Raw genomic sequence first — 12,027 nt, 5'->3', positions numbered from 1 at the left:
GTCAGCAGCTGAATTCCCTCGAAAGGGAGAAAGAAGGCAGCGTCAGCAGAAAATTGCCGCGCTCCTAAACAGAATTGTCCTAGGGGCGTTTTCGTCATTTCCGGATAAAGAGGAGAGAAAAAATAAAGCGAGGCGTTGAAAAGGGCAGCGAGGTGAGGCGATGATGGCGAAATGTAGAGAGAGAGAGAGAGAGAGGGGTGCACTAGGGCAGCACTAGACGTTGGTTGCTTTGGAGTCGTGTGCATCACCCTGCTTTCTCTCTCTCCATCTCTCTCTCTCTCTCTCTCTGCACCGGGCCGCGGACTTTCTCTCTCTCCATCTCTCTCTCTCTCTGCACCGGGCCGCGGACTTTCTCTCTCTCCCCGTCGTCGTCCCTCCCACCGAGTCATCCCATCTCACCACGCACCGAACGAAACAGGGAAAAACGCCCATAAAAAAATATCGATTTCCTCGCGGAGGCATGGAAAAGTCGGGGTTTTTATGCTTGCGGGAGTACTAGACTACTAGTAGTAGTCGGCTCGTGGTGGTGGACCGGTGGTGCTGCGAATCCGAGGGAGTAGAAAGGCGCTCCTCCTCTCCTCCGTTTCGCGAGTCAGAGACAGAGAGAGAGGGAGAGTCAGAGGAGAAAGGTTCTAGTCAGAGAGATAGAGAGAGAGAGGGAGAGGTTGGGAGGGAAGGAGGCGGCGCCGGCGATCCCGTCTCTGACTCTCTGCCCGTCGGGCTTGCTGCTCTCTCCGGCCGGCCGGCCGGCGGCACGGCGCGACCTCGTCCGCGGTGCGTCTCTCTCTCCCTCCCCTCTCCCCTCTTCATTCCTTCTCCTGGTTCTTCCCCTTTTGGTAATTTGAAGATTTGGCATGGATCCGGGCCGTTTTGTGATTTTTGTACGGGTTTTTTTCCCCTCCCAGCAGTTTTTATTTCGTCGTGTAGCCGTATCTGTGACTCTGTACGAGTTATTTCTTGTTCTCCCCCTTGTGGTGTTCGTTCGTTCGGCGAGCTTTAACAGAGCTAATTTTGGGTTTAGGGATCTTCTTAGTTACTCTTTTCTTCGTGCGTGTCACATGGGTTAACTTGCTGGCTTTCGGCTACTCGGCGCATAGATTTTGATAAATTTCTTGTGCGGAATCAGCTTCAGTTCTTTTTATATAAGTGTGTTGATTAGTTTACTGCGCCGCCTGATTCATCAGGGCATGTGATCTATGTGAAAAAGAAAAAGAAATCAGGGCATGTGATGCTTCCATGTTGTCTCAGGATTCTTTCCCCAATTTCTGGAACCGCTTGTTTTTGTCTTCCGCCGAATGGTGGGTTGTGGTCAATCTCTTTGAATGTTTTGGCATTTGAGGGGGAATGTTTTCATAGACTTTATAGCACACAAGTAAGATGGCTTGCTTTTTCTTCTCTGCACATTTGAATTGTAGTTGATGGCCATAGTAAATTCCCAATTTCCTAAATGGTACCACTATTGCTCAAGCACATGGTATGAGATGTTATGTAACAAAGCAAAATAATTATGATCCATAACTTCTTTTCCTGACAAATGATGTGATGCTGTCATGAACTAGGCTGGGGTACCTGAAAGCTTTAGGTTGCTCATTACTTGGTCAAGGGAGATGATAGATGTGAGGGGAATTAATTGGATCCGTATCTAGTTAACTAGGCTGATCTGGAAAGTTGCTGTTGTACCATCTTGTAGTAGCTTCTTAGGTTTATGATGATATTTCTGTTGTGATGGAGATGCCGAGTCTTGCTGCTTTTATTGCTTATGGGAGCGACAGACTAAGTTGACATGCTGCTTTATGACATGCAGGCTGTCATGAAAAGATACATTTGGTAGGCAAAGTTGAGCATGGGTTCAGGAAATCTGGTGATGAAGAAGGTGGTGAAGCCCAGCTCTTTCGACCTCGACATACAACTTGACAAAAGTTGGACGGAGGACGTTACTTGCCCGATCTGTCTCGATTTCCCTCACAACGCGGTCTTGCTGAGGTGCACATCTTATGAGAAGGGTTGCCGGCCGTTCGTATGCGACACCGACAAGTCCCGTTCGAACTGCCTCGAGCGGTTTAAGAGTGCTCATGGGCAGCCGGTGAACGTGAAGGTCTCGGCCGTTAACATCGCTCCCCGTGACAGCATCCATTTCATCTCTTCAAACACAAACAACCATCCGGCTTGCCCGTTGTGTAGAGGCGATGTCATCGGGTGGGCTGTCATCGGCGAGGCGCGGCAGCACCTTAACCAGAAGAAAAGATGCTGTGAAGAGAGCTGCTGTTCATACGTTGGCAACTTCCATGAGCTTCAGAAGCACACCCAGCAGAAGCATCCGAACTCGCGCCCTTCGGAGATCGACCCCGCTCGCCGAGTCGACTGGGAGAATTTCCAGCAGTCGTCCGACATCATCGATGTCTTGAGCACGATACACGCGCAGGTGCCTAACAGCATAGTTCTGGGAGATTATGTCATCGAGTATGGCGATGATGACGCTGGAGATGACTATGAAGTTCTCCACAGGGTCAGGGGAAACTGGTGGACGTCCTGTATTTTCTGCAAGTCTTTCGGGTCTTCGAGAGGCCGGAGAAGAGCAAGGACAAGGGAAAGGAGAAGTGGTGGAAGGAGGGCCGGCAACAGGTCTGGTCAGGAAAGCTTCACCATCGACGTTCCAACCAGAGCTGTTGACATAAGGGAAATCAGATTTGATGGAATAGATGATGAGTATCTTGTTACAGGGGCAATGCCTAGTGCAGCATCCAGGAGAATGGCCAGTCATTACAGGTGTGTGCATATGCTTTGCTTCCCCTGTTTACTGTCATTTTTCTAAAAGGGCCGCTTTCTGTCATTGGCCTGTGGCTAAGAGAATTACCTCTCTGGCCACCGAAGAGTAGTAACATTTTTATACTTTCAAGGATAAATAAGGTGCCACTTTAACCACTAAATTTTATTGTCCTGAACAATGTCTTTATCCTTTGAAATTCAGCGCTAGTGTATGCCGCATTTATAACTGTAAAAGCAGTTATATTACCAGAAACTATAACAGATCCTAGCTTCTCATGTTTCACTTGGACAGTCTCTGATACGCTGTTATTTTCGTTTGATCAAATCCAGGGATCCCAGGTATGTCCGCCGACGCGCGCACGCCTAGGAGCACAATGCAGCAGCAATCAGGAAGTTCAGAAGCATCCCACCTCCACCGCCTGTTACATTCCTTCTCCTCTTCTCTCTGCTATCCAAGCCCGTATTTCGTGTGCATAGACGATAGCAGCAGCAGGCCTCCTCCGTTATTGTTCACAGGTCTCCACCATTTTTAGGTTCTTCATTCATGTAAATACTTAGCCTTTACTACCTTATAGCAAATGTATGTCTCGGTTTCCGTCCGCGAAACCACTGTATGTGAAAAACAACCGCCGCCACGGAAGGGATCTTCCGTGCGCGATAATTGTCGGAGAAAGGCTTTGGAATGGATTTCTCTTTCCTGTAGAAAGAAGGTTGTGTGGAATTGCCGGGTCTGTGTGCTGTGCTTTGGTATCAGAATCCTTCATTGTCCATCGGCAACAGGCCTTGCCATCATCCGTCTCAGGTTCTTCATGTAAATATTCAGCTTGGGCTGCCTTATAGCAGTGCCGAGTCTCGGTTCCGGTCCGCGGAACCGCCTGTATGTCAAAAACAAAAAAGAAGGCCGCGCGATAATTGTTATGAAAAAACTGTTCCATTGGATATTGCGTTTTTCTCTGTGAAAAGGAAGGTTTCTGTGGACGTTTGGTTGTGTGCTGTGCTCCGCTTGTGCCGCTGGGCTTGTCGCCAAAGAAGAGGCTTCCGTGCTGGGATGTGTCTGAATGAATGCCACTTGTGTGCCGTCTACTCCCTCCGTCCCATAATGTGTCAAAAAAACGTCTTACATTATGGCACAGAGGGAGTATGAGCATAATTGGTTTGCTGCCAAAAATTGGCATGCCAACATTTGGCATTGTGCCAAATATTTGCAACTACTTGGTTGACTACGAGTTGTTTTGCCTATCTCACATAAAGTTGCCAATAGTTGGTAAGTCTTGGTATTGCCAATTTTTAGCAATGCCAACATTTGGCAAGCCAAATATTGGTAGCAAACCAATTATGCTCTATACGACTGCGATTTGCGTGCGGGAGCGGACCTGCTGATGCCCGTCCTGATCCTGAACCTTGTGTGGTTGCTTCCGTCAACCGCTTTGCTGCATGATTCCGGGTTGACTTGGACTTCCGTTGTGCCGCCGGCCAACGGGTTGAAGATGCCTTTGGAATCCTGTTTGTTTTGCGCTTTCTTTAGAAGATGCAACAGCTGATGATGCTCCGTTAACTTGCTTGCACGGCTTCATCATCGGCCATGGCCACGGAACCATGGTACTTGTCATGGTTGCAGCAGCATTGGAGAACTGTTGTTTTCAGTAAACCACGCGTTGCGCTACGCAATTCGACGCTAGTTGCGCAAGTAGCGGGGGTTCCTAACTGTTCACGCTAGCAACTACAGTAGCATCCAATCAGGAGCTGAAAAAGGGGTTTTTTAGAGCTGGTGGGAGCTTTCATTCTTCCCAGAAACCAGATCTCAAAATGGCATCATAAGTACGTATATCTACAACAAATGTCGCGGGGAAGCAAAACTCTCCCTGTTTTTCCATACAACCAGCCCTGATAACTTTTTAGCTACAATCAGAGTTACAACTTACAAAGGTATAAACTGAAGAGTTTTTGTCAGCGGTATTAGTAAACAAACAATGTGAGAGGAGTGACCAAGCAGCTCGCGGAAAACATACAAGGTACAGAAAAGCAAAGCTCAACATAACCGGTGGGCGGTCGGAATTTCAGGACCAATTACAACATCATCACTGTCGCCACGGCGGTGCCAGGGGGCCGAGCCACAGAAGTGTTGCGCCGGAGACTCCAGGTATACGACGCCAGTCCCTTTTGTGTTCCCTATCAGAGTGCTGGAAACATCTGACGAGAACAACACACATTGAGGGTTATGGATGATGATTAGTTACCTTGTAGTAGACCAAACAGACAGCAGCAGCAGCAAAAGCAGAGAGAACATATTCCTACTTCATAGACAACACGGGGGGCGACTCCGGGACATTGCGGGAGTAGCCAGCTTTGATCTACTTGAGACTAGCCTTCCAAGCATACACAACTAACCTGCCACGAGCCTTTCTGGTCTCAAACTAACGAGCTCGCCAGAGAGAGTTCATGTATTTCAGTCAGCGTCCACTCCTCTCCAGTTTGTCCTCCAAGAACTATTGCCTTTGATCCTTCCATGACACATGTACTGTGTCCCCATGCAAACCTCGGAGGTCGCCCTGGGACGTTCAGTATTCTCCAGGTGGGTTTCTCTTCGGTCGGATCCAGGAGGTAGAGCTGTGAAGCAGAGTGAAGACCTGCTACTGAGCCACCAAATATCATAATTCTCCCTCCGGGTAGGCTCACAGCAACATGATCAAGGCGAGGAGGCGGACCAACCCCAGCGGGGTTACAGGCTCCTGGCATTCCACTACCGGTGATGCACCGCCAGGATGGCGCAGCATCACTCAAGTCCATTGTGAATACATCGCCAGACCTGAGTCGTAAAGGGCCGCTTTTAGCAAGACCACCAAACATCAGGATTTTCCTGCCATCGTAGACAGAGAGTGAGTGCCCCAACCTAGAAGGCGGAGTCCAAGGTGCAGGTATCTCCCTCCAAACAGGCCTTTCCATTGTTACATCCAAAAGATGAGTATCACTGAGGAGCACACCTGAGTCGGCACAGCCACCAGAAACCACCAGCTTCGATCCATCCAGTGTGCAAGAGCTATGCCATGACCGTGGAACCGGTGGTGTAAGGCCAAAAATCTCACGCCATGTAGGATGTTTTGCATCCAAATCCAGAATAAACACGTCATTGAGCAGGCCCTGGCCTCCACATCCACCAAACAGAACCAACAGCGATCCATTTAGGCATGACAGGGTATGGCCCCAGCGGCCAGGAGGAGCCAACCCCACATTGATGTGCCTCCACTCTGGCTTGCTCGCACTCAAATCCAGCACAAATGTATCATTCATCGGCTGTGCGTTAACACCTTCCCCACCGAACAGGACAACACGGTTTCCTACAGCACAAGCACTGAAGTTACAGCGAGATGGCTCCACTGAACCCCCGATCGTCAATTTCTTCCAGGTGACGGCTTCCAGTGTAGTCAACTCCCTTGCTAGCCGTCCCCATGCCAAACTTTTTGTGCCAGCCACATTCTCAAGAGCCCGAGTAGCATCGTTGCCCCATGCATTCTGACAAACCATTCTCCAAAGGTGATCATTCTTTGTCATGTGATACAGACGCTTACATACAGAGTTTACAGATGCTATATCCCTAGGTGACAATCTTGATAGGATCTTCTGGCACAGTACCTCATCACTCAGTTGGAAGAGATGAGAATACTCAGAACAAAAGTTACCCTTCCCTGTTGGACTTGGCCGGAGAGTATTATCTGGTGTAATCCATGTTGATCTCACAACTTCCTTTGCCATAGAGCCAGGCAAAGGCCCCAAATCAACATTACAATCGTTGAAGAACTGAATGCCCATATAATGAGTTATTGTTTCATCATCTCCATATATGGGCTTTAGTTGCAAACTCGTCATAAATGGGGAACCATCTTTCCTAAAATTCAGCAGATCACCCTGGAACTCAGTTCCTTCCTCTAAGCATCTCTGAATCTCAGTAACTACTATAGCATCAACAAGAGGATGTCTCCTCTGAGCAAATGGTCCTCTGCATTGCAAAAACCGGCTGCAGAAAAAATACCAAAACAATTGTCAATAACAGAGGTAAGCAAAGCAAAGTAAAATGGCAAATGTAACGTGTTTGACTAAGTTACATGATAACTCAAAATCGAAATCAAACATTGAGAAATTGACCAAATATATTACATTAGCAAAGATAAAATGTATCGTGGTGTTGCTAGCAAGTTGATTAATAGCTCGATTATATGTACTATTTCTTTTATTTCTGTCCATGATGGTATGATAAGTAATAACATCAGCAAAACAAATTATGTTCGGGAGCTCCTCACAACTTCACTATTTAAGCACCCAAAAATTGAGTTGTCTTAACTACTTTAGCCCCCATAATACTGAAGACCACCATTAGTTCAGCCACCTCTACCAAAGCTCCCATTATTATCTTCCATAAACAACATAGGAGTGCATGTGTGTATCCAGACAACTTCTAAACAGTTGTATTAGTAGAACAGTTTACAGCGCTGAACGACCTAATGGATTTTGTTTACCTTCCTCTAAAACATTTGATGTTCATCTAATCCCGCCTCGTTGTGCACGCACAAACATTACTTGTAAAAAAACTCTTGTGTATCAGGCAGAGAGCCTTTAACTAAGTATTAGTTACTGTTTCAGCTTTTACATTGCATTTCATTATTTCAATTTATTCTAGCAAGAAAAAATATTCTTTTGAACAGCATTATGATGTTTTGTCAAGTGAACACCGTTTCATGGACATATAGCCACATCTTTCAAACATCATCAACCACAAACTGATCGTTTTCCTTTCTGCTCAGCTTTGTTATATACTCCTACAATAATTATACCTGATGCTAAATTGGTGATCCTTCTTACTGCTTCTCCACATAGCATAACATTTCAAACCTAAGACAGTTGACTAGCTGAATATTTAATCTTAGACCACACTTCTAGAAAAAAAAAACTGATTTAACTTTTTTCAAAATAGAAGGTCACCAACCAGGGAAGCACTACTAGAGGAAGGGGAAGTAAAATTAAAGGTAGTGTTAAAAACCAAGAGTTGATTATAGAATCCACAAACATTCTAGTTATTTCACACTATTTAAACTCAAAGAGGACTGACATCCTAATAAAAAGCAGGCAGGTGTTCCATCCTAAATCAATTTCCAATGAACAATTAACAGGAGCGCAACACCTGAAGACAGAGATAACTCATCGTAGAAGTGCAACCATATAGTAACTAACTGGTTAGTTTTTTTTTGGAGGAGAAGAGCAGATAGACAGCTAACCAACCACATATCACTTTAATTGTTAGTATGGTCTCTTTCTGATGCTTCTGATGTTTTAAGTAATTAACATTAACATCATGATTCCAGTAGATGTTTTTTCCGTGTCAACAAAGCCCTTAACTGGACTAAATAAAATACTCTGGACTCCTAACTACGATATGGCTTCCTTTACTGTTCTCAGTGGGGAATTAGATGCATGTTCTCGGAGACTCGAGTGGAGCTAGATGTGTGTATCTCTTTCATCAAAATTCACCTAATATGAATCACTGAAAAATAAGTGTTCATGGGCCCAATTGCAGCACCCACAAACAAACGGTGAGCTCATGTCTCTCACTAACCATCTGCCTCATTTGACACTGATGGTATCAGCACCAAACAGAATATATATACTAGTATACACTAACTAATTTTGCAAACCAAAATTGAACTACTAGTTCCTGCTCTTTATTCCACTAAATCACTTTCAATCCAATAACTAGCATTAGCAGCATGTACTCAGAAGTCAGATCCCCCACAAAACATAAACCAACACCACCCACACACCCATGGCGTGTCGCCAAAGCTCGAACTCGCCGCATGCCCAAACCATAACTAATACTCTGACTCCTAACTACAATATGGCTTCCTTTACTGTTCTCGGTGGGGAGGTAGATCTACGTTCTCAGTGTGGAGGTAGATGTATGCATCTCCCGCATTGAAATCCATCAAATATAAAGCACTGGAAAGTAAGTGATCAGGGGCCCAATTGTAGGGCAAACAAACCGTGAGCTCGTCTCCCTCTATATATAACCATCTCCCTGATTTGACACAGATGGTGATGAATCACCAAACAGAATATATATACTAGTATCCGCCTAACTAATTTTGATTGCAAACCAGTTGAACTACTAGTTCCTGCTCTATGTTCCACTAAATCACTTCCAATCGAATAACCAGTATAAGCAGTATGTAACTCAGATCCCCCACAAAAGCACTAACCAACACCGCCCCGCGCCCCGCGCCATGGCGCGTGGCCGGGCAGAGCTCGAATTCGCCGCACGCCCAGCCCGTAATCACTCACAGAAGGCAAAATCGGCAGGCTGAGAGGCGGAGAGGGGCACTCACCAGTTCCTGCCGAGCACCTCCTCGGCGTGGTACCCGGTGGCGTCCTCGAAGCCGCGGTTGACGTAGATGATGGGGAAGTCGGGCTCGAGCGCGTCGGACACGACGAGCCCGCAGGCGCCGCCGAGCACGCCCTCGATCGCCAGCGAGAACCCGCCGCCGCCCCGGCACCCATCCGCGCCCCACGGCCCGACCCCCTCCCCCTCCTCCTCCTCCTCGTCCTCCTCCCCGCTGCCGTCCGAGTCGCTGTCCCACTCCATGGCCCGCAGAGAACCACTACCTATCCCATGGCGCGCGCTCGCTCGCTCCGCTAGGGTTGGCTCTCTCGCTCGCGCTGCTCCGCTGACGCCGCTGCTGCTGCTGGGGAAAAGTGGGAGTTCGTTGGGGGATTCGATTTAAATAGCCGGATTTAATCGGGAGGCGGAGGGGGGCGAGGAAGAAGACGAAGCAACGAGTGGACGGACGACGCGGGGCGGGGGCGGGGGCGGGCGAGAGCAAGTGGAGGTCGACGAGAGGACGTGCGGGGTTTGGTTTGTGGGGGCGAGTGGGCGATCTCGGCCGTCCGTGGGAAGGGTGGACGGCGGGGATGTGCTGCTGGGCCGGCGTGCGCTGGCCGGTGGTTCTCTGGCCACTCCCGCTGAGCACAAGGGACGGGGACAGGGTAGTGCGACCGGATGGCTGAGTGCTGGTCTTTTCTTTTAAAGGGGCTTTGCTACATCGCACTCGACTGTAATTTCATGAAATTGTACTGCTAGTTGGTTTTATGTTTATACAAAATTGTTGTATGAATTTTGTGTTTATTGAGATGGAGAGGTAAGTTTGGACCGAGCTGGAGGTGGCGGCGACGCGTGGTGGAGACAATGTGATGGCGAGGATGAAGATTCACGGTGCGGGGGTTAGAGGCCGCCGGTTGGGCTGGGCGGGAGGACGGGTCACCGGAGGTTGAGCTGGCGGTTTTACCAAGAGGATAAAAGTCGTTGGGTTCCAAACTCATCCAAATCGACTTTGTGTTTGGCGTGCTTTCGGTCGAATGTCGTATATGCAACCGCCTAGCATTATCCCCTAGCGTGCAAGATGTGAAATAGTATCAAATATGCCATCTTCTCAGTTACACGTGTCACACAAAATGAAGCTCTCTCATGCGTCGGGCCTGTAGGGGGGCTCACAGGCCACGGCTGTCAGGCTCTAGGCGTTATTTTCCTCGTTTTGCTGGCTGGCCCACCTACCAGTTAATGCATGATTTTTTTTTCCTTTATTGGGCTCGGGAGGTAAGTTTGGACCAAGCCGGAGGCGGCAGCGATGCGCGGTGGAGACGATGTGGCGGCGAGGATGAACATTCGCGTTGCGGGGGTTAGAGGCTGCCGGTTGGGCTGGGCAGGAGGATGGTGAAGGAAATATGCCCTAGAGGCAATAATAAAGTTGTTATTTATATTTACTTATATCATGATAAATGTTTATTATTCATGCTAGAATTGTATTAACCGGAAACTTAGTACATGTGTGAATACATAAACAAACAGAGTGTCGCTAGTATGCCTCTACTTGACTAGCTCGTTAATCAAACATGGTTAAGTTTCCTAACCATAAACATGAGTTGTCATTTGATGAACGAGATCACATCATTAGGGAATGATGTGATTGACAAGACCCATCCGTTAGCTTAGCACGATGATCGTTTAGTTTGTTGCTATTGCTTTCTTCATGACTTATACATGTTCCTATGACTATGAGATTATGCAACTCCCGAATACCGGAGGAACACCTTGCGTGCTATCAAACATCACAACGTAACTGGGTGATTATAAAGATGCTCTACAGGTGTCTCCGATGGTGTTTGTTGAGTTGGCACAGATCGAGATTAGGATTTGTCACTCCGATTGTCGGAGAGGTATCTCTGGGCCCTCTCGATAATGCACATCACAATAAGCCTTGCAAGCAATGTGACTAATGAGTTAGTTACGAGATGATGCATTACGAAACGAGTAAACAGACTTGCTGGTAACGAGATTGAACTAGGTATTGAGATACCGCCGATCGAATCTCGGGCAAGTCACATACCGATGACAAAGGGAACAACGTATGTTGTTATGCGGTTTGGCCGATAAAGATCTTCGTAGAATATGTGGGAGCCAATATGAGCATCCAGGTTCCGCTATTGGTTATTGACCGGAGATGAGTCTTGGTCATGTCTACATAGTTCTCGAACCCGTAGGGTCCGCACGCTTAACGTTCGATGACGATCGGTATTATGAGTTTATGTGTCTTGATGTACCGAAGGTTGTTCGGAGTCCCGGATGTGATCACGGACATGACGAGGAGTCTCGAAGTGGTCGAGACATAAAGATCGATATTGGAAGGCTATGTTTGGACACCGGAATGGTTCCGGATGAGTTCGGACAATTTCTGGAGTACTGGGAGGTTATCGGAACCCCCTTGGGAGTTAATGGGCCTTATTGGGCCTTAGTGGAAGAGAGGAGGAGGCGGCCAAGTGGGAGGCGCGCGCCCCCCAAGCCCAATCCGAATTGGGGGGAGGGGTGGCCCCCCTTTCCTTCTCTCCTTCTCCCTCTTCCTTCTTCTCCTACTCCAACTAGGGAAGGAGGGGGGAATCTACTCCTACTAGGAGTAGGAATCCCCCTTGGGGCGCGCCATAGAGAGGGCCGGCCCTCCCCTCCTCCACTCCTTTATATACGGGGGAGGGGGCACCCCATAGACACACAAGTTGATTTTAGCCGTGTGCGGTGCCCCCCTCCACAGATTTCCACCTCGGTCATATCATTGTAGAGCTTAGGCGAAGCCCTGCGTCGGTAACTTCATCATCACCGTCATCACGCCGTCGTGCTGATGAAACTCTCCCTCGGCCTCAGCTGGATCAAGAGTTCGAGGGACGTCACCG

At 48.0% G+C, this 12,027-nt stretch overlaps 2 protein-coding genes across 3 annotated transcripts; one reads left to right on the top strand and one right to left on the bottom strand.

Moving 5' to 3' along the window:
• The first annotated feature begins 335 nt into the window (after window positions 1-335).
• LOC109753485 (uncharacterized) lies at window positions 336-3,475 on the top strand. Its single transcript, XM_020312383.4, has 3 exons — window positions 336-774; window positions 1,805-2,766; window positions 3,097-3,475. The coding sequence occupies exons 2-3, from the start codon at window positions 1,844-1,846 to the stop codon at window positions 3,131-3,133; spliced, it is 960 nt and encodes a 319-aa protein (XP_020167972.1). The 5' UTR covers window positions 336-774; window positions 1,805-1,843; the 3' UTR covers window positions 3,134-3,475.
• A 1,156-nt stretch (window positions 3,476-4,631) lies between these two features.
• On the bottom strand, window positions 4,632-9,625 carry LOC109753495 (putative adagio-like protein 2). Of its 2 annotated transcripts, XR_012187290.1 has the most exons (3): window positions 9,138-9,616; window positions 5,062-6,778; window positions 4,632-4,956 (listed from the first exon to the last, which is right to left on the bottom strand). XR_012187290.1 is itself a non-coding variant. In XM_020312392.4 (2 exons), exons 1-2 carry the CDS (start codon window positions 9,392-9,394, stop codon window positions 5,176-5,178), a joined length of 1,860 nt encoding a protein of 619 aa, XP_020167981.1. In that variant the 5' UTR covers window positions 9,395-9,625; the 3' UTR covers window positions 4,632-5,175. The 2 variants fall into 2 exon arrangements, 1 of the variants encoding a protein (XP_020167981.1); XM_020312392.4 differs by having other exon boundaries at window positions 4,632-6,778; window positions 9,138-9,625.
• Between the last annotated feature and the right edge of the window lie 2,402 nt (window positions 9,626-12,027).

Source organism: Aegilops tauschii, chromosome 6 (assembly GCF_002575655.3).
Source record: "Aegilops tauschii subsp. strangulata cultivar AL8/78 chromosome 6, Aet v6.0, whole genome shotgun sequence".
NCBI lineage: Eukaryota > Viridiplantae > Streptophyta > Magnoliopsida > Poales > Poaceae > Aegilops > Aegilops tauschii.
This window is presented reverse-complemented; position numbering and strand designations above follow the sequence as displayed.